Source organism: Cricetulus griseus, chromosome 5, assembly GCF_003668045.3.
Source record: "Cricetulus griseus strain 17A/GY chromosome 5, alternate assembly CriGri-PICRH-1.0, whole genome shotgun sequence".
Taxonomy (NCBI): Eukaryota; Metazoa; Chordata; class Mammalia; order Rodentia; family Cricetidae; genus Cricetulus; species Cricetulus griseus.
This window is the reverse complement of record NC_048598.1, coordinates 147,326,982-147,352,935: the sequence shown is the minus strand read 5'-3', so window position 1 is coordinate 147,352,935 and position 25,954 is coordinate 147,326,982. Positions and strand designations below refer to the sequence as shown.

At 42.2% G+C, this 25,954-nt stretch overlaps 2 protein-coding genes across 6 annotated transcripts in view; one reads left to right on the top strand and one right to left on the bottom strand.

The window, feature by feature from the left end:
• The window catches only part of Baz1a (bromodomain adjacent to zinc finger domain 1A), an 81,165-nt gene extending 55,471 nt beyond the window's left edge, over nt 1-25,694 (bottom strand). For 2 of the 5 annotated variants that reach the window (XM_027419709.2, XM_027419707.2), the window contains exons 1-3: nt 25,635-25,694; nt 25,076-25,219; nt 13,262-13,540 (exon numbers count right to left, since the gene is read on the bottom strand). In XM_027419709.2, the coding sequence (XP_027275510.1) occupies nt 13,262-13,540; nt 25,076-25,188 (392 nt within the window). In that variant the 5' untranslated portion in view covers nt 25,189-25,219; nt 25,635-25,694. The remainder of the gene's footprint in view (nt 1-13,261; nt 13,541-25,075; nt 25,220-25,634) is intronic. The other 3 variants (XM_027419706.2, XM_027419710.2, XM_027419708.2) reach the window with 3 other exon arrangements.
• On the top strand, nt 1,156-5,181 carry LOC118238810 (glyceraldehyde-3-phosphate dehydrogenase-like). Its single transcript, XM_035444844.1, has 2 exons — nt 1,156-1,374; nt 3,816-5,181. The coding sequence occupies exons 1-2, from the start codon at nt 1,312-1,314 to the stop codon at nt 4,095-4,097; spliced, it is 345 nt and encodes a 114-aa protein (XP_035300735.1). The 5' UTR covers nt 1,156-1,311; the 3' UTR covers nt 4,098-5,181.
• Nucleotides 25,695-25,954: the final 260 nt, after the last annotated feature.

Genomic DNA, 25,954 nt, shown 5'->3' with positions numbered 1-25,954 from the left:
TTTGCAAGGCAGGGTTTCTCTGAATTGTTTTGGAGGCTGTCCTGGAACTCACTCTGTAGACCAGGCTGGTCTCAAACTCACAGAGATCTACCTGCCTCTGCCTCCGAGTGCTAGGATTAAAGGCGTGTGCCACCAATGCCCAGCTGTAGTATTTATCTTAAAAGCAAAATTTATCATAGAAGCTAACAAGTATTAGTAATGCTGTAGAGAATAAAGAACCAATGCTATGTAAAACAGCATTTCCATTTCCCCACCAAGGCAAACACAGGGTTATCATATAACATATAACCTATTAAACTCCACTTTAAAAATTTTTAACAAAAAAATTATAAACAAGCTGAGCAGTGGCGGTGAACACCTTTAGGAGAGGTAGCCAGAGCTACAGAGAAAAACCTGTCTCGAAAAACAAAACAAAAATTAAAAGCAAATATTTAGATACTTGAGCACCAATATTTCCAATAGACAAAACCTGGAATCAACCAACATGTCCTCTCACAGATGACTGGATAAACAAAATGTGGTTATATAAGCACAACAAAACATTATGCCATAAAAAGAATGATATTCTAATAGGTTCTACAATATGAATGGACCCTGAAAATATTCAGTGTGATAAGACACAAAAGGACAAAGACTTGAGCCTGCTTATATGAAGTATATAGAATAAGGAAGCAAGTTTATAAAGACAGTCAAAAAAAGGTTACCAGGGGCTGGGGGAGGGTAGAATGGGACGTTATTGCCTAATGAGTACAGAGTTTCTGTTTGGAATGATGAAAATGTTCTGGAAATGGTGGTGATAGTTATATAACACTGTGAACGCCACTAAATTTAGCAATAAAAATGATTAAAATGGTAAAATCTGTTTTATATAACAAAAAAGAAACCTTTGTTATTGTCCTAACAGAAAAGTCTGAGAAGAAACTCAATGAACACACCTACACTGTCAGAAATCGAAATTCTGTCTAAATATCTACAGGCTAACTTTCACACTGTTTGACAAGTAACCTGAAGTTTCTAAAGAGGAAAAACTGCAGGAAGTCATATCCAAACTTTCTAGGTAGTGATGTAGTTCGCTGATAAGACTCTGGAATTTGGAGACATGAAAGTAATCAATTAGGTTCACTTAATTCTTTTCTTTCTCTTTTTCACAGGACCTGGCTATTGCACCCACTTTTGAAGACTTAAATCTCATATCCAGGAATCCTATTACCCAGTCTTCTAAGGCAATGAAGGGAGCTTTAGAGGAAACCTGTATCAGAACACTCTTCATCAGAAGAGTCCATACATTACTGACACTGATGGTGATTGGTCATGAGAGGAGAAAAAACAAGTCCACTTAGCACAATAGGGCTTATGGAGCTGCAAGAATTTGAGGTACTAATTTACTTAAAACCAACAGAAAGAATTCCTTACAGAGGAACTAGGGGGAAGGAAACTGCCTAGAATGTGACACATCAGTATCTAACAGATTCCACAGAAAATTTGCTTCTGTCTTTCAAATCTGTTTGCTACTATTTATTTCTTGGTTCAAGAGAATTCAAAGATTATTGAGGTACAAAAAAGCTAGAGGGGTGGATGGTGGTACATGCTTTTAATCTCACTTGGGAGACAGAAGCAGGTGGATCTCTGTGAGTTCGAGGTCAGCCTGGTCTACAGAACTAGTTCCAGGACATCCAGGGCTACACAGAGCAACCCCACTTTGAGAAACAAAAACAAAACAAATAAACAAAAAAGCTAGAGAATCATGAAATAATTATCATTGACAGTATAGACTTCAAGTCATATTTGTTTCAGAAAATGGAAAACTAGCTTAACAATCATGACCTATCAAGTGGCAATCCCCAGCACCTCAGGAGGTATGTTGCTTGCTCACTCTAGGGAAAAGAAAGAAGCCTATTGATATAGCTGTACATGAATAGCATGGGGAAGTGCTTGTAGTGACAGAAATGTTCTGTAGCCAATCAATGCCAATATCCTGGTTGTGTTGCTGTCATCATAATTTTGCAAGATAATTATCACTGAGAAAAACTTTGTTTTACAACTGTATATGAATGAATCTCTGATTATGAGTATTTACTCCATATAGGAGAAATAAATCAATAAGGGATAAAAGGGTAACCCCAAAGTCAAGGCCAGCCTGCACTACATAGTGAGTGAGCAGAGCCCAGCTAAAGCAACAAAACAAGAATCTGTCTCAAAAAAGTAAAAGTAAAAAAAAAGCTAACATAGTAGGATGGTAAAGGCACCTGCCACTAAGCCTGATGTCATGAGTCTGTTCCCCAGAATCTACATGGTGGAAGGAGAGAATCAATTCCTACCAGTTGTCCTTTGATTTAAAGGTGGCATGACCCCTCCCAAGTAAGCATATAAATGTAAAAAATAAAAACTAGGCCAGGCGGTGGTGGCTCACACCTTAATCCCAGCACTTGGGAAGTAGAAACAGGCAGATCTCAGTGAGTTCCAGGACTGGTTCCAAAGCTACTGGGAAACCCTGCCTCAAAAAATCACCCCCCCCCCAAAAAAAAAGGAAGAAAGAAAGGAAGGAAGGAAGGAAGGAAGGAAGGAAGGAAGGAAGGAAGAAAGGAAGGTAGGAAGGAAGGAAAGAAAATTTTTAGAATGTTGTTTAGAGCATCTCTTAGCCAGGAACTAGTAATTTTAGTCTTATTATAGCTTCATTTATTTTGCTATGTCAAATAATCTGACCAAAAGCCAACTGGCAGGAGAGAAGGGGGCTTATTTAACATGCAATTTCTAAATTACATTCATTATTTTAGAGATGCTAAAGGCAGGAACTCAGGCAGCTAGTCATGAACAAAAGAAAAACATCCTTCCTTCCTTGCTCTTGTCTTGTTCAGGAATCCTAGCCTACAGAATAGTGCCACCCACAATGGACTGGGTCTTCCTATATCAACTAACAAGACAAGAGACATACCTGCAAACCAGTATGATCTGAATAAGTAAGAGTCCCTTCTCAAACCATGCACGCCTTTAATCCCAGCATTCAGAACCAGAGAAGAAGAATCTTTATGAGTTGGAGGCCAGCCAGGTCTACACAGGGCTTTGCAGGACAGCAAGGCCTACATAGAAGAACTTTGTCTTAACCACACACACATGTATGCACACCATAAAAGACCAGTAGTATCTGTTAACTAAATGAAAGCCTTAAAAAAAGAAAAAGAGGTGAGTGCTGCAGAGATGGCTCAGGGATCAGGGTCAAGAGCACTGTTGCTCTTGCAGACCTGGGTTCAGGTACAGCACCCACATTCCTCAATTTCTAGTCAAACACTAATAGTGATACATCTGTAATCCCAGGCAGGACAATCAAAAATTCAAGATCATCCTTAGCTATATAACAAATGTGAAGCTAGCCTAGTTACTTGAGACCCCATTACCCACAAACAAACACTCCTTTCCAAAAAGATCCAGTCACAGGCATTAAGCATGTATGTATGTGTTTAAATCAAAAGAACTCTATTTAATCCATTTGTTCTCAATGTGACTAATTTTAATGACAACTCAGGAATTGCATTGAAGATAGTAATATAAAAAGAAGCTCAGGCTAGCAAAGTACTTACTGTAACAAGCTCGAGAACCTGAGCTTGATCCCCAGAGCCAACATGTATGGGGGGGGGGGAGAAGGAGAGAGAGGGGAGAGGAGAGAGACTGGCTTGTCTCGGAGACACAAAGATGGAGGTCACAGTGAAGTGACTTGGCAGTACTGGGTGCCTGCTCTTCAATTCTGGCAGGGTGTATACTGCTGCCATCAATTACCCCCTTCATTGACCTCACTACATGATTTATATTACATGTTCCAGGATGATTTCACCCACAGCAAGTTCCATGGCACAGTCAAGGCTAAGAAAGGGAAATTTATCATCAATGGGAGAGCTATCTCCATCTTGCAGAACCAAGATTATTCTCCCAACATCAAATGGGGTGATGCTGGTACCAAACATGCTGTGGAGTCTACTGATGCTATCACCACCATGGAGAAATCAGAGCCCAAGTGGAGCAGGGAGCCAAAGTGTCATTACCTCTTCACCTTCTACTGTCCCTCCATGCTTGTGATGGGCCTCAACTACAAAGTACGACAATAATGCCTCCTGCACTACCAACTGCTCAGCTACCCTTGGCCAAGGTTACCCACAACAATTCTGTGGAGGGAATCATGCATGACCACAGGCCATGCCATCACCCCACCCTGAAGACTGTGGATGGCCCCTATGAAAAAGTGTGGCATGATGGTCATAGGCTGCCCAGAACATCATCAGTGCATCCACAGGAACTGCCAAGGACATGGTGCAAGGCCATTTCAGAACTGAATGAGAAGCTCACTGCTATGGCCTTTTGTATTCCTATCCCCAGTATGACCTGCTGCTTTGAGAAGGCTGCCAGGTACAATGGCATCAAGAAGGTGTTGAAGCAGATAAAGGGCATCCCATGACTCTAACTGTAACACCCATGTTTTCATCATTGATGCTGGGGTTGGCATTGCCCTCAATGACCACTTTATCAAACTCATTCCTGATACAACAAGGTGGTGGACCTCATGGTCCACATGGCCTCTGGACAATACACCCAGCAAGGACATGAGAGGAAGAGAGAAGCCTTGACTGCGGAGGAGTCCCTGTTCCAACTCAGTCTCCAACACTGAGCATCTACCCTTACAGCTTCCATACTAGACCCATACAAGGAGGAAAGGGGCTCAGGGAACCCGAGTCTGTCAGATAGCATCAATAAAGTTCATTGTACCCAGAAGGAAAAAAAAAATGAACAAAGAAGTATGTGTTTAGAAGCCCAGCTTTGAGAGGCAGAGACAGTAACCCACAGGGTCCACTGTGTAGCCAGCCTGATTTGCATACATGATGAGCTCCGGGCCACTAGAAACTGTCTCAAACAATATGATGGATGGCACCTCAGGAAGCTACACCCAAGGTTGACCCTTGGCCTCCACATATACTATATATAGACCATGCATTCACACACATAAACATAAAGAATTCCAAGAGAAAAGGACCATTTTTCTCATTTATAATTGTATCATATCCTGAGTACCCACTCTTTGTATTAGCTGTTTTTGTGCAAGTTTTCTCTTTTATTAGTTCAAATTACTGAGAATATACTTTAATAGTTGGAAACTTAAGAGTACAAGTGTGCTGGAACTCACACACAGACCATACTGGTGTTATCCTGCAGTAGTGACCCTCCCACCTCTGCCTCTCCAGTTCTGAGATTATAGGCAAGCAAACACCATTTTCAGCGTGGAGGTCACCAATTGATATACTCACCAGGTTAAAAGGATTAATATTTATTTTCCAAGGTAGTTAGAAAACAATATTGAAGTATAATAATTTATGCTTTTTCACTAAATAATATTTTTTTTAAAAGTTAACTCCATTGGGGACAGAGAGACAGTTTAGCAGTAAAGAGTATATACTATTCGTGTAGTGGACCCAGATTAGGTTCCCAGCACCCACTTAACAGCACACAACTGCCCAGTCGCAGGGAATCTGATATTCTCTTCTGGCCCCTACACATAGGGCACATACATATATGCAAGCAAACATGTATGTAAAATCTCCTTAAAAAATTCTTTAAAAACTTAAAATCCAAATAGTATAGGGATCCTATTTAGGATACCCCTATCCCTAGCTGTCAATTAAAACTCTTTGGTACAAATCTGCTATGTTACTTATTAGCCTAGGTTGGGAAAAGTCTGCCAGTCAGCTAAAGGTCTAACATTATTGAAAGGAAATGCAGTTAAGCTCGTATAGCATTATATGCAGGAGAAGCACTTGAACTCATGGGCTCCAGGTCAGCCTAGGCTCCAGTGAGACTCTACCTACAAACAAGCAAGCAAGCAAGCAAGAGAAGGAGCTCTTTCTTTTTCTTTTTTAAGATTTATTTATTTATGTAGAGGAATGCTTATTTGCATATATGCCTATATGACAGAAGAGGGCATCAGATCCCATTATAGATGGTTATGAGCCCCCATGTGGTTGCTGAGAATTGAACACAGGGACTCTGGAAAAGCAGCCAGTGCTCTTAACCACTAAGCCATTTTGCCACCCCCAAAGGAGTTATTTTGAAGAACTCACTACAGGTCAGTAAAAGAAATACTTTTCTGCAGCCTCAGGGAAGGGTTTTTTGTGTGTTTGTTTTTTGAGACAGGGTTTCTCTCTGTAGCTTTGGAGCCTGTCCTAGGTTGTCCCATGCTTCAAAGTGCTGGGAGAACAAGTGTGTCGACCCATCCAGCTTATCTATACATTCTGACACAAGAAAACATCCAAACCATTACTAAGTCAAAATTATTATAATTGTGGGAAAAGTAAACTACGTATTCACATTTTGACTGATATTTCTGAAGGGAGTATTTGAGAAATGGACATATATAATTTTAATGGATGAATTATATAAAAGAATTAGATTTTCACCTAAATGTTTGATTTATAGCTAGGGTTTCCCAAATACCATCGTGTGTGTGTGTGTGTGTGTGTGTGTGTGTGTGTGTAGAAGAGGAGATGGAGAGATACTGACCTTATTTTAATAGAAAAAGCATATTTTAAAAGTTCATACTCTGCACAAATAAAGCACATAACGTTTTTTTTAAAAATTCAGAGCCAAGCTGGGCTTTGGTGGTGCACGCCTTTAATCCCAGCACTAGGAAGGCAGAGGCAGACAGATCTCTGAGTTCCAGGCCAGCTTGATCTACAGATTGAGTTCCAGGACAACTTCCGAAGCAATACAGAGAAACCCTGTCTCCAAAAAACAAAAACAAAACAAACAAACAAAAAATTTAGAGCCATAGCGAGGTAGGGGTGGCACACACTTTCAATCCCAGCACTCTAGAAACAGAGGCAGGCAGATCTCTGTGAGTTTGAGACCAGGTCTATATGAGCTAGATCCAGGACAGGCTCCAAAGCTACAGAGGGAAATCCTGTCTTGAAAAGTCAAAAATAAATAAATAAATAAATAGAAATAAATAAATAAACAAATGAGGCGGGGCTGGAAAAATGGCTAAGCGGTTATTCTTTTAAAGGACCTGGGTTTGAGTCCTAAGACCCATGTGACAGCGCACAACCATCTGTAACTCCAGTTCCAGGGGATTTGATGGCCTCTTCTAGCATTTGAGAGCATCAGACACACGGTTTGGAACACACGAATAAATGCAGGCAAAGCACAAATGCATATAAATTAAATTAAATAAAATTTAAGGCAAAAAAAGAAAATGAGGCAAATAAGAGAATACTGAGATGAGCCAATCCAGAGTATTAAACTCACTCAATATAAGAAAGACCCCAATCCCTTTTCATGTTCTTTCTAGTAAGTCTAAGAGAAACGAGGGATTTTAAATAACTTGCCAAAACATATACAGTAACTTAGAATCTAAAGTTAAATAATTCATCTTGAAGTGGAACTATAGGCCAGACTGGCCATGAACTCATTATGTAGCCAAGGATTGCCTGGAATGTCTGACCCCTCTATCCCTACTTCACTTTATGCCATTCAACAAATGGAACCCAGGGCTTCCTGCATGTCAGGAAGCACTCTACAAAGTGAGTGACATCCTTTGCCTAAAGAAAAAGCCATCCAATAATAGAAGGAAAATTATTAGCAGACGTTTCCTCAGCATCTATTTACACAAAGGTTCAATATGTATGCAACACACATACTTTTTCTTTCTCTTCCCATTTAAACAAATAAAATGTAATAAAAAAATAAAATTTATAGCCAGGCAGTGGTGGCGCACACCTTTAATCCCAGAACTAGAGAGGTAAAGGCAGGTGGAGATCTGTGAGTTCAAGGCCAGTCTGGTCTACAGAGCAAGTTCCAGGATAGCCAGGGATACACAAAGAAACCCTGTCTTGAAAAAATAAACAACTTTACAGATATTAAAATTCATAACTTTAGCCGGGCGTTGGTGGCGCATGCTTTTAATCCCAGCACTTGGGAGGCAGAGGCAGGCAGATCTCTGTGAGTTCGAGGCCAGACTGGTCTACAGAGCTAGTTCCAGGACAGACTCCAAAACAATACAGAGAAACCCTGTCTGGAAAAACCAAAAAAAAAAAAAAATCATAACTTTCTCAAACTATAAGCATATAAAAGTATTCTATTAAGAACAAGTCATAACTATATGGATGTTTGTGTTTTCACTCTCTATTCCTTAATAATTGTTTTATACAGTGCTAAGGATTGAACACTGGACCTTGTACATGCTAAGCAAGTACCCTACCATCGAGGTATATCCTCAGCATCTATTCCTAAATTAAATTATTCTTTATACTTTTTCTTTCTCTGTGTAGCTTTGGAGCCTATCCTGGCATTCACTCTGGAGACCAGGCTGGCCTCAAACTCAGAGAGATCTGGCTGCCTCTGCCTCCCAAGTGCTCTTTATACTATTTTTATACTGTTTTATACTGCTTTAATTTTTGTGTGTGGATGTTTTGCCTATATGTATATCCATGTACCACATGTGTGCTCAGGGCCCACAAAGGCCAAAAGAGGATGTTGGACCCGCTTCCTGGAATTAAAGTTACTACAGATGGTTGTGAGCAGATTTGTGGGTGCTGGGGACTGAAGGGGTGTGTGGGGGGGTGTAAAGGAACAACCAGTGCTCTTAACAGCTGAACTCTCTCCAACCTCTCTGTCCAATACTCCATAAGCTCATTTAACATTTACTGATCCTGCTCATTTAATTAGAACAAAACTCTGTTTCAGAGCAATATAATGAAGAACTTAACTTGCTAGAATTAAGATATCTCTTCCAAACATAACAAACAAGCCAAAAAAAAAAAAAAAAAGGAAAAGAGAGGGAGGGAGGATTAAATGCTGAGCTACCAGGCTTGGCAAGCATCGAAAAGACCAAAGTAGTCAGAGTGTAGAGAAGCAGGCCTCACAGCCACTAAACCTGCTCCTTCCTTCCCAAGTTCATCATAGTAACCTGGAGAGACTACAAGTTCATTCTCCTCCTATCTCTCTCCTCTCTCCTGTCTCCCCTCCACCCCCTCTCTCCTGGACTCCCATAGAACATCTTAATCTCCTTAATATTTGCAACATTCAGTCCACTCACAACGACATTTAATCCCAGCACTCAGGAGGCAGAGGCAGGCAGATCTCTGTGAGCTTGAGGTTAGCCTGGCCTACTAAGTTCCAGGACAGCCTCCAAAGCTACAAAGAAACCCAGTCTCAAAAACAAAACAGAACAAAACAAAAAAGAAAGAAAATAAACTAACCGACCACTGGCTGCTTAAGATTCCCTTCTCTACTTAACCCTTACACAATCCTTTTTAAAATGAGACTGCCATCACTCCTTCTCCAACTAGCCTCCTCTCTTGTTGTGACCAATATCTGGTTAAGAGGCAACCTTTGAGGACGTGGGAGAAGGCATGGCAGCACAGTGGACGGCAGCACTCTGTATCTCAGCAGACCAAAAGCAGAGAGAGAACACCAGCTTTCCTCTTCCCTCCAAGCAGAAAATCTGAACCTGTTATAAATTACTTGGTCATGGGACACTGATGAAGCCTCCATGACCCTCTCAACCTTACGTCTTACATACCTACAAGACCAACACAAGGAAATGCTGCCACAGGTTCAGTAGCCACTCAAGACATATAGCCTTGAGGACACGGCTGTAGTGTCCTCTGTAGCTAAAACAAGGGAAACACTTCCTAGACAGCTGTTTTCTAGCAGAAGACCCAGAAGGCTCAATCTAGTCAGGCATTCTCCTTCCAAATTCACTTACTATTTCCTTGCCCTAGGCAACTGCTTGCTAGCAGGATGCCCTGAAGGTTCTACCTTGACAGGCATTCCCCTTTCAAATGAATGCTATGCCCTGGAGCTCTCCTTGGATACAGGTCATGCTTTCATGATCTCTCACTCAGACCCAGTCTACTTAGTATGGGAGAATAAAGGCAGGTGCCACTACAAAAAGCCATACTTATTATTATTATTTGGCTTTTTGAGACAGGGTTTTTCTGTGTAACAACCCTAGCTGCCCTGGAACTAGTTCTGTAGATCAGGTTGGTCTAGAACACACAGAGATCATCTGCCTCTGCCTCTTAAGTGCTGGTATTTACATTATTTTAAAAGAACATAATTGGAATGTTGTATCTAATAGAGGGGAAATTTTAGATATAATCACAGAAATGGTCAAACCCAGTCCTGTGAAGTAGAATCAAGATTGGGAGAGTAAAATGTCATCTTTGGCTATATAACAAGTTCAAGGCCAGCCTGAGATTTACAAGACCCAGCCTCAGATAAATAAAAAAAGGGGGGCTAGAGAAATAACTCAGTGGTTGGTTAAGAGCTCTTAAGAGAACCCAGGTTTGGTTGTTAGCACCCACATGGTTGCTAACATCTGTAATTCCACGGGAATTGCCCTCTATGAACACCAGACGCGCACATAGTTCAGGCACAAATATGCAGACAAAGCACTCATGTACACAGTATAAATAAAACCTGAAAGGCCGATATAGGGTGCCAGGGAGACGGCTCAGTGAGTAAAGAACTAGCCTACCAAGCCTGACAACTAGTTTGGAACCCAGGACCCACATGGTGGAAGAAAAGGACCAAACCCTCTCAACCTTCTTATTTGTGCCATGGCATACACCCCCACACAAAATTGAGCATGCAAATAAATGTAATAAAATCTTTAAATGTTTCAAAAAGCTGGGCATGCTGGTCCATTGGAGGCAGTAGCACATGGACCTGTGTGAGTTCAAGCCTGGTCTACCTACTGAATTGCCAGCCAACACTACACAGTGAAACTTTGACTTGGGTAAATTAAAAAACAGCTTAAAAAGAAAAGGCCACCATTAATCCTGGCATTTGGGAGGCAGGCAATCTCTCTGAATTTGAGGCTAGTCTGTTCTAGGACAACCAGGGGCTACATAGTGAAACCCTATTGGGAGAAAACAGGGGGGGGGGAGGCAGTTAAGTGTAGAAAACTGAGGCAGGAGGACTGTGTTTAGTTCAAGGTCAGACTAGGCGATAGTATGGCCAATATATAAGGAAACTTAAGATTTACTATTGTTCAGAAAGACAATTTAATTTTTTAAAGATTTATTTATGTGTCTGTGTGAGTATATGCCACGTGTGTACAGGTGCCAGAGAAGCCAAACACCTTGGAGCTGATGTTACAGGAAGTTATGAGCTTCTGATATGGATGCGGGGAACTGAACATAGGTTCTCTGGAAGAATACTATATGCTCTTAATGCCGAGCCATCTCTGCAGCCCCCTAAAAAATCAATTTCTTGCATTTCACAATGAGTCTTGCTTCCTAATGAGTCTCAATGAAATGTTTATTCCCAAATTTCCCCCTTTTGCAAAGGATCCCAACTCAGTACTGTTGCAAACAAGTATATGTGCATGTACACATAAACATACATACATACATATATACATATATATATCCCAATTTTAATTACAATGTAAAACTACAATGTAAAATTATTATACTTTTATATGTAAGCTGTATTTCTAAAAGTTCATGCTTCAAAATAATTTGTAAGTTATAGGGCATAATTGCCCTATTACAAATGAATAGCCATAAGGAAAAAAAAGACAACTCAGTCCCCCAAATATGGTTCCATTATTCCTATGGTGATATAGATCCAAACACAATCTGCTTTCTCGAGGTATCACCTTAAGTATGAACCATTAAATTATATGGTTATATAATTATATTAATAATTAAATTAAATTAGATATTAAATAATTAAATTAAATACAGTAATTAAATAAATTGAATTATATTATACTCCAAAAAATATTTATAAAACAATGAGGTTAGGGTATCCTAACCTCAATTTTTCCAAACCTAGAATTATAGAATTATAGACATGAGCCCTTACATACCTCATGTATGTGTATATCTGCACTTGTGGGTACAAGTGTGCATGCATGAGTACAGAGGCCAAAGGACTTCAGTTGCCGTTCCTCAGAGATGGTATCCACTTTGGTTTTTTGAAACAGGGTCTCATTGGCCTGGTACTTGTCCAGCAATCTGCTTGTTTCCCCTTTCTTGCTGGGATTTTAAGCTCATGCTACCATGGGTTCTAAGGGATGGGAACTCAGGTCCTCAGGCTTGTAAGGCAAGCACTTTACTAAGTTATCATGCTGTGTAAGAGCACTGGCTACCCTGGAACTTTCTTTGTAGATTAGGCTGGTCTTGAACTCAGAGATCGAACTGACTTGGCCTCTGTTCTATCTTAAGCTGGACTTAAATTTGTTGTGTAGCAAAGAATGACCTTGAACTTTTTTCAAAGAACTTCTTTTTTTTCAATGATTTATTTATTATGTATATAGTATTCTGTTATATAGATGGTTGTGAGCCACCATGTGGTTCCTGGGAATTGAAATCAGGACCTCTGGAAGTACAGCCAATGGTCTTATCCTCTAAGCCATCTCTCCAGTCTCAGACTTCTAATCCTCCTGACTTTACCTTATAGGATACAGGAGTGCTGAGATTATATAGACTTGGGGACAGAACCAAGGGCTTTGTGCATGCTAAGTATGTGAAAACATGCTTTTTTAAGAGACAAATATACAAAAAGATGGAGTATGTACAACATAGTTCTACTTTTGTTAAATAAAATATTGAAAACCATCAAAACATACAAGTATGGGGCTGGAGAGACGGCTCTTTGCTTAAGAGCACTGACTGCTCTTCCAGAGAATGTGGGTTCAATTCCCAGCACCCACATGGCAGCTTACAACTGTGACTCCAGTTCCAGAGGATCTGACAGCTTCACACCATGAAGTTATAAAAAACAAAACAAAACATACAAGTTTATTTAAACTATTACCTAGTATGAGGATATGGTAGACATTATTTTAGGCTTTTTAAATATGAAGTGTCTGTGTAATGGGGTTTACTTTATAGTAAAGAGGTGGTTTATATAGCAATATGGTAAGTGAATAGGGTTATACAGAATATTACATATTATGTTAAAAGGACTATGTCTACATATGTTATACATGTACATATTTTGGGGGGCACATATGTGGAAAGATATGTAAAAAAGTAGCTACCACAGGACAAACTGTGGGCTAACCAGGTAGCTAGAAGAACACAAAGACAAGATCTCCTCAGATTACCTTTTACATTTTCACCTTTGAGAGTGGGTTGTTTTTAGACTGTCTTGTTATGTTGCCAGGCTAACCCAGAACTCACAATATCCTTGCCTTATTTCCAAATGCTGATATTTTGACTTTTGAGCAATTTATGATTATCAAGAGGAAAAATTAAAAGTACTTTACCTTGTACCGTTGTTCCTAATGACTTCCACAGTTTCTTCAACAAAATATCGGTCCTTGACATAGGCAAAGATATCATCACAAATTTCATGTAAGCGTGAACGATGGGTAAGGTTGGTCAAGTATAAAACTGGAATAATTAGTGGTTCCGGGAAACTCTGAAGATTCTGTCTTGCTTTTTTCTCTGACTCAAGTGCTTCCTGATATGTCAGTCCAGGTCTACCCGTCACAGCACAGCTCCACACAAGGCTGTTGCATAGAATGGTTCGTTCAAAAAAGTCACTGATCAAGAAACAAAAACAAAATCCCATTACCTATATTTCATGAATTTTACATTAAATTACATTAAATTTCATGAACTTTACATTAAAATCAACACCTTTATAACCCCTTCCCCAATGCCACCTTATCAACTTATTTATTAATACAAGGCTAAGAGAGGTTTTTAAGTTCACAGTGCAGCTTAAATGTGTTAAACAGATGAGCGGAACAAGCTGTACCAGTGCTGAAATTTGGAACCAAACTGAAAGCAAATTAAACTTTTCTTTTTCCTTTTAATTTTTAAGCCTTTTTTAAAAAAAACAAAAACAAAGACCACTAACACCTATTAACCATGATGTTTTAATGGACCTTACTAATAGAAGTACTAATAAATTTAGGCAACTAATAATAACAGAATTATGAGACAAAAAACCAGTCAATAAGCAATGTAAGAATTTTTTAAAGGATTTATTTGTTATGTATATAGCATTCTGCCTCCATGTTTGCCTGCACACCAGAAGAGGGCACCAGATCTCATTATAGATGGCTATGAGTCATCTCTCCAGCCCAAGAATTCTTAATAAAAGGGGGCAAACAACCTTAATTCAAGTTTGAGCCTTTATTTATTTACTTATTTATTTATTTATTTTTGGTTTTTCAGAGACAGGGTTTCTCTGTGGCTTTGGAGGCTGTCCTGGAACTAGCTCTTGTAGACCAGGCTGGTCTCGAACTTACAGAGATCCTCCTGCTTCTGCCTCCCAAGTGCTGGGACTAAAGGCATGTGCCACCAACGCCCAGTTATTTTCTTTTTACAGTACATACTGACTTTTTTGCAGAAAAACAAAACAGAAAAAGGGAAGAAGCAACAACACAGAAAAAAGGAAGGGAAGGTGGAAAGAGGACAAAGAAGGGAGAACTTGCAAAAGCAGAGATTTTGGAGTTAAACAAAAACCAGGCTAATGAACCTGGCAGCTCATTCATGAGTAATCCCAGCACTCAGGAGGCTCAAGTAGGAGATTCCCAACAATTTAAAGGCCTCCAAGTAAGTTCTAGTTCAGTCTAAACTGCAGTTTAAAACTGTCTCAAAAAATAAAGCAAAGCAGCCCAGCAATGGTGGTGCATGCTTTTAATCCCCGCACTTGAGAGGCAGAGGCAGAAGGATCGAGGCCAGCAGGGTATACAGAGCGAGTTCCAGGACAGGCTCCAAAGCCACAGAGAAACCCTCTCTCAAAAATCTTTTTTTTAAGAAAGAAAGAAAAAGAAAGAAAAGAAAAGAAAAGAAAAAAAGTGCTCAGAGTGCCGACATATGCCTGTAAATGTAACACTTGGGAGGATCAAGGCTAGCCTAAGCTACCTGAGATCCTACATTTAAAAAACAAAAAACAAAAAAAAAAACAGACCAGTGTAAAGGCTAGGGACAGGAATAAAATGACCATTCTATATGCAGTGCCTTTTCGAACCACAGTAGACTTTTTTTGTGTGTTTTTTGTTTTTCTAGACAGGGTTTCTCTGTGTAGCTCTGGCTGTCCTGGAACTAGCTTGTGTAGACCAGGCTGGCCTCTATCCTTCTGCCTCTGCCTCCCAAGTGCTGGGATTAAAGGCATGTGCCGCCACCACCACCACCCAGCACTGCAGTAATTTCTTAATATGAATCTTTATTTCCTAAAGTCTACCTAGTTACAGGGCAAGAAATCTATAAAACAAAAAAACTTCAAAGAGGTTCGGTAGAAAAAACTCACTGAATACACAAAAGCCCACACACATGTATTATAACCACAAAAATGTGTCTTTATACACATACCATAAACAGATGTTCCTATGGAGAAATCAAGAGACTGGGAAGAAAAGGAAAACTTTTGGTGTGGATGATTCTAAAACATTTCCACATTGTTTGAATTTTTATTTAAGCATGTATTCATGCATCATTTTACAAGGAGGCTTTTCTAAATATAAACTATTAGAAATAAGCGAAAAGTTAGTAACAGATACCCAACTGGAGGCCATGGTAAACTTGTGTCTTTTGTAGAGTAAAAATATACTCTGGTCTACTTTTCAATAACCATGTGAACAGTATAAGCAAGTCATCCTTTTAACTTTCACCTTCCTGGTCTCTTTTCCCATCATCCCTAAAGTACTTAAGGTGCTCTGTGTTTGCTTCTTGGCTAGTGTAGCTAATTTTATAGATGATCCCCATAAACACTCAGATCTTCAAAGATCATTTGGGGCATGTCTATTAGGATTGTTTCATTTGCACATGTATCAAGATAGCAACAAAAATTTTAAAATAACAAAAAGAAGGAAATTGGAAATCAAGAGAAACCAGTCACAGTACAATGAAATGAGATTGTAATAATAATAAGATGGTTCCCAGCTGGGCGTTGGTGGTGCACGCCTTTAATCCCAGCACTCGGGAGGCAGAGGCAGGCCTGGTCTCCAGAGGGAGTGCCAGGATAGGCTCCAAAGCTACACAGAGAAAACCTGTCTCAAAAAATAAAAAAATAAAAAAGGGCTGGAGAGATGGCTCAGAGGTTAAGAGCACTGACTGTTCTTCCAGAGGTCCTGAGTTCAATTCCCAGCAACCACATGGTGGCTCACAACCATTCATTATGAGATCTGGTGCCCTCTTCTAGTGTGCAGATCTACATGGAAGCAGAATGTTGTATACATAATAAATAAATAAATCTTTAAAAAAATAAATAAAAAATAAAAAGAATAGAGAATAAAATGAATATAAATAACATTAAAATCATTTGGGATTTTTTTGTTTGAGACAGGGTTTCTCTGTGTAGCTTTGGAGCCTATCCTGGCACTTGCTCTGGAGACCAGGCTGGCCTCGAACTCACAGCGATCCACCTGCCTCTGCCTCCCGAGTGCTGGGATTAAAGGCGTTCGCCACCAACATCCATCAATTTGCATTTTTATATTAAATCTTTTGTATTAAACCTATTATCCACATCAAACCATTTCAACTGATTAATGGTCCAGAAGGTCAGGCAACAGCTTTTGTATCAGACAGCATAGCTTTAACACTATCAGCCAAGTACCTAGAGTATTTGGGGGCCACAAGGCATGTGGAATTACTGCAGGATGACAGTTAAGCAAGTACAAGTCAGGTTTCCATAGACACTAGACTTAATACTGTCTAAAATTTTCAAAGTGAGCAATAGTACAATTTCCATAAGCAGCCATTAAGCATGCTGCCGGGCAATGGTGGCGCACACCTTTGATCCCAGCACTTGGGAGGCAGAGGCAGTTAGATCTCTCTGAGTTTGAGGCAAGCCTGGTCTACAGAGCTAGTTCCAGGACAGTCAAAGTTACGCAGAGAAACCCTGTCTTATAAAAGAAAAATAGGGTGCATGCCAGTGAGATAGCTCAGCATGAAGGGACCAGCTGTGCGTACCCCTAGACACTCCCCTTACGCGGCCCTATAAGATCTCTATGCAGAGGCTTTGCAGCGTCTTTCCTAGCCATCCACCAAGGTGGGTGGATGAAAGACCAGAGCAAACATGGGGTTAGCTCGTTAAACAACTACAATAAAGCCTCGTGCAGTTTGCATCAAGCTTTCAACTCTGCCTGGTGATTGGGGTGACCGAGGTCCTGGGCTGAGATCCTGGGGGCCTGAGCTTTGGGGGGTCTTTCAAGCAAGTTGTCATCAAGCCTAACAACCTGAGTTTGATCCCCAGAACATACATGGTAGAGAGAATCAACTCACAAGCTGCCCTGTGACTAATACACTCAATCAGTGGTACCTAAGCTCCTGTGCATACACAACATGAACAGAAATGTAAAATACAAATTGAGACAAACAGTATGGGAACCCAGTGATGCAAACTACCCTGCTCCTCCCATAAAGTCCTTCATGTTCATATTTTCCTTTAGTCTCTAGATGGTTGTTTCATTGACAGGCTTGTATACAAAGATCCAGCCCTCAGGAGTTAGGAGGCTAGGTTTACTCTGCCACTGTGTCTATGAGGGAAAGTTCAGCACCCCAACAGCACATAGCCATCTATCTATCACACCTTCATTTCATTTTTGCCCAATTTGTCAGTCTGCATTATACACATTAAAATATGAAGTCTGCTAATGCCAAACTCAAGGAGACAGGTTACACTGTCTCTTCAACATCTACATTACAAGTACATTTTACTATTGTGAGCAAAAAGAAAATTAAAATTAAGTATTATTTAATATGAATAACTTAAGCTAACACAAATTACATCTGACTTAAGACTGTATTCTTCTTCGATAATTCTCTTTAGGATAGGGATATATTATCGCCTAGAAGCCAAATGCAGTCTTCTCTTGGGTTTAATTTTACTGCCACACAATCACATCCTCACTTCCAGGTATTTTCTTGCTCTCTATTTCATTAGTATAGAGTGTGGGAGACACTGACCAACACAATCTAAAATATTCCTTATTTGGTCCTTCAGACAAAAACATATGATGGCCTTTCCTCTTTAACACTGTTTTGTAAGGAAAAAATCTGAGCTACAAGGTAAAAATCGTTTCTAAAGATGTAAAGTCTACCAATTCTGGTGAATAAGCTAAGAAACAAAGTGCAACAGGCTGTTAATTTGTTAGACATTAGGAAAATTAAATGCCTAGTGGATTAAGAGTTAAGGAACATCACATACAATTCAGATGAAACAAAGTGCACTTTACCTAAGAACTGAAACTCTACTAGCCAGATACAAAATGTGGTGAGCTCTAGGACAATTACATAGCAAACATCTAAAGCACTGCCTTGCCCATACAAAAATAACTCTCCATATGCTAAAAAATAGAATTCTTAACCTGAAATAGCCCATGATATGCAAAGGATGAAAAATATGGCTTACAAATTTTAAAAGGTAGCCATTACTGGAAGACAACATAGAGTTTTCATTAATTTTCTGCCCTGAGAGGGTCCAAAGAGCAGTGGACATGGCAGAATTAACATGTCTTATCTGTGACTTTGCAGGCTGTCCTGGAACTAGCTCTTGTAGACCAGGCTGGTCTTGAACTCACAGTGATCCGCCTGCCTCTGTCTCCCGAGTGCTGGGATTAAAGGCATGCGCCACCAACGCCCGGCCTGAAAATTGTATTTTTATACTCATTTATAAACAGCCAGGAATTTTTTAGCTACTAAAAACACAGGGTCTATTTTTTCTTTTTTAAACCACTCTAATGAAATTTATTTTGCATTTTACTTAAAGCTGCCTTTGACAGAGACAACATGAGGGACAGGTTCCTACAATCTGCAGGTGGTGTAAAAGCTGACAAACAGGAATGAGCAAAATTGACAAAGGTGAAACATGCACTGGTGCTGGATGTCCAAGTCCTTACTTCACAATAATGGATGTGAGTAAGACCAACTTCAGCCTGGCAGTGGTGGCACACCTTTAATCCTGCACTCTGGAGGCAGAGGAAAGTGGATTCCTATGAGTTCAGGCCCAGCCTGTCTACAAAGTGACTTCCAGGACAGCAAGAGCTTTTAACACAGAGAGACCCCTGTCTCAAAAAACCAAAAAGATCAATTTTAAGTGCACCTCAGAACTCATACTTCAGTATTGACTTTTCATAGTTTCCCTGCTTTAAGTGGGTTCTTCACAACATCTTCTATCTAGAATCTCTTTCTGCTCCACTTAATGTCCTGTGAGCTTCATCTCATCCCTTACCTTAGGATTCAAGTTATCCTACTTGAGGGCTTCCCCAACTCCCAGCAAGAAGTTATCAGCTTCCTCTTGGATGTTTCCATTCTACTGGCTTCATAAGATGTCTGTGACTTAGACATTTCTCACTAGGAAGACAAATGACCTCAGCATCTTCAAAGTCTCTCCACAGAAAAATGTCACAAGTAGACACATATTCTCAATGGATGGTCCACATTCATTTTTGTGTGCATTTAGACAGAAAAAGTGCATTAAGTGAGAGGAAGAGAGAAAATGTCTGAACCCTAGTATTATCACTTTTCTTTGGGTAAAGTTACACAATCTCTCTGAACCTGGTTCCTCTTCTATAAAATGGGGGTATATTTCATAAACAAACGCCTCTAGGATACATGCACTCAAAACATTCATTTTTTTTTTCTGTTCAAAGATCTTATGTGCAAAGAAGATCCTAAATCAGTGGTTCTCAACCTTCCCAATGCTTGACTCTTTAACACAGTTCTTCATGTTGTGATGACCCCCCATCCATAAAGTATTTTTCTTGCTACTTCATAATTGTAATCTTGCTGCTGTTCTGAATCATAAAGTAAATGTCTGTGTCTTCTGGTGGCCTTAGGCAATCCCTGTGAAAAGGCTGTTCAAACCACAACGGAGTCATGTCATGACCCACAGCTTGAGAACCACTGTTCTAAGAAGATCACCAGCAAAAAGAAAGTTCAGCATTGGGAAGAGGGGTAGGACTTTTAACTAGTTTAAGTTATCTTAAGAATTTCTTCCTGGCAACTCCTTGAGGGCAAGCACAGGAACAACAAAGAGTTTTAAAAGAAACAGAGCTTAAATCACTATAGATAGGAAAAGGGCAAGCAATAAAGTATGTCCACAAGTTCTTTAGGATAAATTTTTAAAAAGTTTGAATGCATGTGTTCATGCATGTTTGTGCCTATGTGTGTTATGTGTATTCAGAGTATAAGCATACAAGTGCCACACTGAGTATGTGGAGATAGATGTCAGTTCTTTCTTCTACTGTGGGTTCCAGGGATCAGATTAAACTCAGTCCTCTGGTTTTCATTACAAGTGCTGAGCATCTCACTGGCCCAATTTTCAGTGTATTTTGATTAGTGACATCAGATTATAATGGAATACCCTAAAACTGGCTCTGTAGAGTGGGCTGGCCTTGAACTCACAGAGATCCGCCTGCCTCTGCCTCCCAAGTGCTGGGATTAAAGGCGTGAGCCACCAATGCCAGAATACCCTCTTAAAGTGAGTAAAGTCATCCCTTCAGAGTCCTACACATGTGTCAGAGCTTATTCCTTACTCTACTCAAGATCAGTTTTGCCTCCAAAACTGGACATGGTTAAGTAGATGAGCCCAGAGGAGACTAGCAGAACAGAACTGAGAATCCACACAATAGTGAGACAAACAAGATGGATTCTTCCAGGGTAGACGACTACACTACAACTGCTGATACACATATTTTGAATGAAGAAAGCTATGTTAAGATAAAAGCATAGCCTGCTAAGCAAAAGAAACAAAGCTGAAAGCCAGGCGTAGTAGCCCGCCTTTAATCCCAGCACTCTGGGTGGCAGAGGCAGGCAGATCTCAGTGAGTTTGAGGCAAGCCTGGTCTGTCTACAAAGAGAGTTTCAGGACAGCCAAACCCTGTCTCAGAAAACTAAAGGGGGCAGGCGGCATAAAGCATTTAGGACTCTCAGCTCTACCCTAGGAAAAAGGAAAATAAGGGACATAACGGTCAAATTATTTCTTAAAAAGAGCTAAATACACCTAATTTGAAGGTACTAGCTTGAAAGATCATCCACATCCCCTTGAAAAGTGCATGCTCACCAAATACCCTTTGACTACAACTAGATTTCATATATCCAGTCCTCAGTGTGGGAACTGGCTGGTATGAAAAGCATTTTACCCCCACAGTAAATTGATGGCACCAGGTGTGGTGGCATATGCCTGTAATCTCAGCACTCAAGTGCAAGAGGATCTCAAGTTCCTGGCTAACTTGGGCTACACAGCAAAACCTTGTCATTAACAAGCAAACAGCATTCTGATTTATCCATTTACTACCAAGAGCTTAATCACTGAGGGGTGTAAGTAAAGGTCAGTGCTGAGCTGACAATACAGTGGTGCCATCTACAAAAGCTAGGAAGCTAACTCAAACAGCTTGTGATTCTAGTTTCTTTGTGCATATTTCTACACCTCTGACAACAGGAAAAATTCTCTATAAGCATCCTATGACAGTAAACAGCAAGAAATATCAATTAAAATTCTAGTGCCGTCAATTGCTGAATATGTGATTACAATCACAATCCTGGAGTTTAATTGATATCCTACACCTTTCCTCGTTTACAAAAGGGCTGAATTAACAAGAAAGAATTGAACAACAAAAGCAAAATAAATTATAAAAATCTTTCTCACTGGAAAGCCAGGTTGAAACCAGCTGGACTGCCTTACTAGTCGGAGGTGGAAAAGATTCTTTTTTTTTTTTTTTTTTTTGGTTTTTCATGACAGGGTTTCTTTGTGTAGCCTTGACTGTCCTGAAACTAGCTCTGTAGACCAGGCTGGCCTCAAACTCAGAGAGATCCACCTGCCTCTGCCTCCCAGAATCTTTAAGAAAAGATTCTTAAACTTTACATAGATTCAAAAGAGGTAAAATTTCAATTCCAAAAGGCCCTTTCCCCACAAATTAAGTCACTGGATAATACAAGTCATTAGGAAATTATATTAAAGATATATAATTTCTAGTATTGAGAGCCAACTGCATCACTATTTTTAACAATTCACAACCAAAAATAAAAATTGTGGGTCAATCAAAATTAGAGTATAAATCTTTACCCTGACTTGAAACTAAATTATGCACTTCAACATGTATATTTGCCTACAGTTCATGTGCTCTTTGTAATAGGTTTTCAGAAAGCAGGTCAAACAAGAGTTAGCAATTAGTTCAGAAACATGTAGTTCAAATCATTTCAACAGAGTACTGTATAATCACTGACAATCCATCCTGGTCATAGTCTCTGTCTTAGAGAACACGGAGTCTTGGAGAAAACAAAAGGAAACTAACAGGAATCAAGCACAGCATACATGAGGTGATGACCACTGCCGCTCAGAAAAGAAAGAGGAAGTGGACTGTAACAACCCAGAGACGAACACTGTTTAGCAATGAAAAGGTTTCTCACAAACTACTAGCCAGTACATTAGAGGTTTCTTGGGGGGGGGGGGGAGGCTGGAAGCTGTTACAAAAAAAAAATAAAAAAACTTAAGTACAGCAAAAAATTTACATTCATGAAATAAAAACTGAAGCAATTGGGTGAGCACAGATGAATATTCAAACAAATAGTTTTTTTCAAATATGAAAATAATCTTCAATTCACACAAATGAATTTAAAAGATGTGAATTCAAACAAGTTTACTTCAATTTCTCCAGATCATTTACTATCCACCCTAAATGCATTTTACCATATAAGGGTATGGGGATTTAACTTTTTTAAAAAATATTTTTGGTTTTCCAGACTAGGTTTCTCTGTGTAACACCCTGGCTGTCCTAGAACTTGATTTGTAGACCAAGCTGGCCTCAAACTCTCACTGCCTGCTTCTGGAGTGCTAGGATTAAAGGCCACCATATCAACCAGATAATTCAAAATCTAACAACTAAATGGCAGTCTTCTATTTCATAGCCAATTCAAAAATCATAAGGGTTAAAATACCTAAGGAGATGATGCAATTTTTTCAGGGCAAATGATCAAGTATCTCTTCTAATAAATTAATAACTCTCATAAACTGTAACTCCCAAGAGTCTCAACACTTCAGTACTGGGAAGAAAACAGTTTTTTGTTTTAAACTATCTTTAAATGTTTTAATATCCTAAGACTACAAAGCATGGTATTCCTCACTTTTTGTGTTGGGTTGCCAAAAATTTTTATTCCAGCAAGTCAGATTTCTCCAAGATTAGAATAATTCAAATCATGAACAGAAGTACACCAAGAGTGTTTAATTTACAGGGGATAAAAGTCAAATTTACCTTGCCCTCTCCTTTGAGGGCAGCCTCTTTTGTTGTTGAGTACGAGGCACTGTTTGTTTTTTTAAGCCAGGGTCTTACTTTTTAACCCAGACCTCACTCTTGGGCCCAAGCTAGCCTTGAACTTGCTCAGTCTCCTGAATGCTGTGAGAAGCCTTTTCCAAAGATTGATTGTATCAGAAGAGAGAAGAGTTTGGGGATGTAAACTTATTAACTATTTTCCTGGTGCTCTTGAGTTCAAAAATAATCAGAATTGTTAAGTAAAGACTTTAGCTTATACTTAAGAAAATATGAAGACATCATCTTTGTACAGTTACCCAACTCAAATCCACTTAAGAAGTTACAAGAGTGCACTCAAAGTAATAAAACAAGTCTGTACAGGAGCCCAGGGAGATGTGCACTCGTACTTAAAGGGACTGTTGGGTGAAAAGTACTATCTATTCCTCTCTATACATAACACGTTTACCTGTAACCCCTTCTAGGGAACTAAGGGAGTGTTACTTGGAACTGACTTTTCTGATGGCACTACTACTTTCCCAGACAGTGGCGGGGGTGAGTTTGACCAAAGATCTCCCTGGATTAAGCCTTTTCCCCCAGCTCCCCACTCTGAAATCCTCCTACACACAACGTATTTGGTTGCTAGTTAACACAAAGTTTCTAAGCCACAAAGAGAGTCTGCGTGGAGGATAAAGGAGGAGAAAAGGGGGGGTAGGATCAGGCTGTTCCTGTGACTGATCAATTCAGGTTCCTTACTTAAGAATCCCTGTTTTAACACTGATCGCTGAAACATACTACTTCACTGCTTCGTGTCCCCGAGCAAGTGGAGCTCTTGGCCCTAACCAAGCAGTGACCTGAAAATTTGGGAGTTGAAGCTACATCTTCAGCAGCAGCAGCTTCTGGTTCTTATCAAAACAAAAGCAGTGGCACATGTCAGGCGGCCCTCATGCGGGGGAGGGGGGGGATGAAGAGGCGACAGACTGAAGCTGGAGTTGAACTTGTTCTAACCGTCCCCCGCCCCGCTCTCCCAACTCCCACGGCCTCGCTCTCGCCTACACGAAAAGGAAAAATGAGGGGCGTCCTTTCCCCACGCTCGGCCCGACTTCTTCCTCGCCGGTCTCCCGGGGGCGGAGACGACGAGTTCCCCGGGGACAGGAGTCACCAAGAAGAGGCGGTGACAGAGCGCAGCTCGTGTCGCACACTCTCAGGCCTAGGCGGCGCATGGGGGGGGGGGGGGGCGAGAGGCCGCCGCTCGCGACACCCGCGCCCCAGCCCCGAGCCCCAGCCCCGTCCTCCAGCCTCGCTCGGAAGCCCCCTCACCCCGTCGCCGCTCAGCGGGTCGAGCCGCCACCACCCCCCGCCGCCCCCGTACTCCTGCCCCAGTCCCCACCTTAGCCCTGGCACCCCCCACCCCCACCTCCCACCCCGTAAACGTCAGGAGCCACGCGCGACCGCGAGGAGCCAGTCCCGGGCCAGCCGTTTCCTGCCCTCGGGGTCAGGGATTCCCTCGCCCGGGCTGCGGGACGGCGGCGGCGGCGGCGCGCGGCTGACCCGGCGGGGGATCCCGGAACCGGCGGGGAGCGCGTGCGGCCGAGCGCGGCGGGGAGGAGCGAGGCGGGAGTTTCCGCCCGCCCGCCTGCTCGCCCGGCGAACGCGCGGCGGCGACTCCGAGCGGTCCCCGGCCTCCGCGGGCCCCGCCGCCCCACCGGTCACGGCGCGCGCGCGCGCGCGCGGGGAAGAGGGGCGGCCCGGTCACCCGTCACGAGCCCGGGGAGTGCGGGGGGGGGGGCAGAGAAAAGAGACAGACAGACAGACAAAAGGGCGCGGGGGGCGTCCGTCCCCCCGCTTGCCCCGGCGGCGCCCTCGCCGCGGCCGGCCTTACTCGTAGTGGCGGAAGATCTCGTTGGTGACTTTACAGTGAAAAACTTCCTCGTCCGGCCGCAGGTCTCCCGGCGGCTTCTGCCTCACGAACGGCTTTCGGTGGAGCAGCGGCATCTCCCGGCTGCGCGCGTCCGCCCCGCGTCCCCTAGCAAATTGGAGGGAAAGGAAAGCCGGTAAGGTGGGGAGTGCCCGAGCTACCGAGAGCCGCCTTTTGTGTGACTGACGCGCCCGGTCCTCCCCTCCGCCGCCGCCGCGGCCGCCACCACCGCCACGGCCGCCGCCGCCACCGGGGTGCCGACCGTGTCAGTCGGACGGCCCCGGCCCCGGCGCGCCCTGCGGGCGCCTCACAATGGGCGGACGCCCCGCGGCGGGCGGTGCGACGGCCCCCTCCCCCAGCAGCACCGGGACTCGCAATGTGCTCGACCCGCGCCGACCCGGCACATCTCCGGGTTGGGCGGCCACGGACCCCGGGCGCCGCCGCGCTTTGTTCCCGGTTCCCCGGACACCCACTCCCGACCCCCACCCCCCCGCCGCCGCCGCCCGGGCCGCGAGCCCCTCACCTGCGAGCGCTGGCCCCGCCGCCGCCTCCGCCGCCGCCGCCGCCGCACCGTCCCACGAGGAACGCCGCGAGGGCCACCCGCCCCGCCCCGGAGTCAGTCTCTCCCGGCCGCCGCCGCCGCCGCCGCTTGCACTGCCACTGCCCGGCTCGGCTCGGCACAGGGGATCCCGTCCCGCCGGCACTTCCCCGCCTCTCCGCGCTCCTGGGAAGTTTCTGAGCTACTTTCGGCTCTGAAGGAGGAAGAGCAGTGGGGAGGAGCTTTTCGCTTCTCGCTTCTACCTTTTTATTGGCTACTGGATGACTTTTACAAGCCTGTCACTG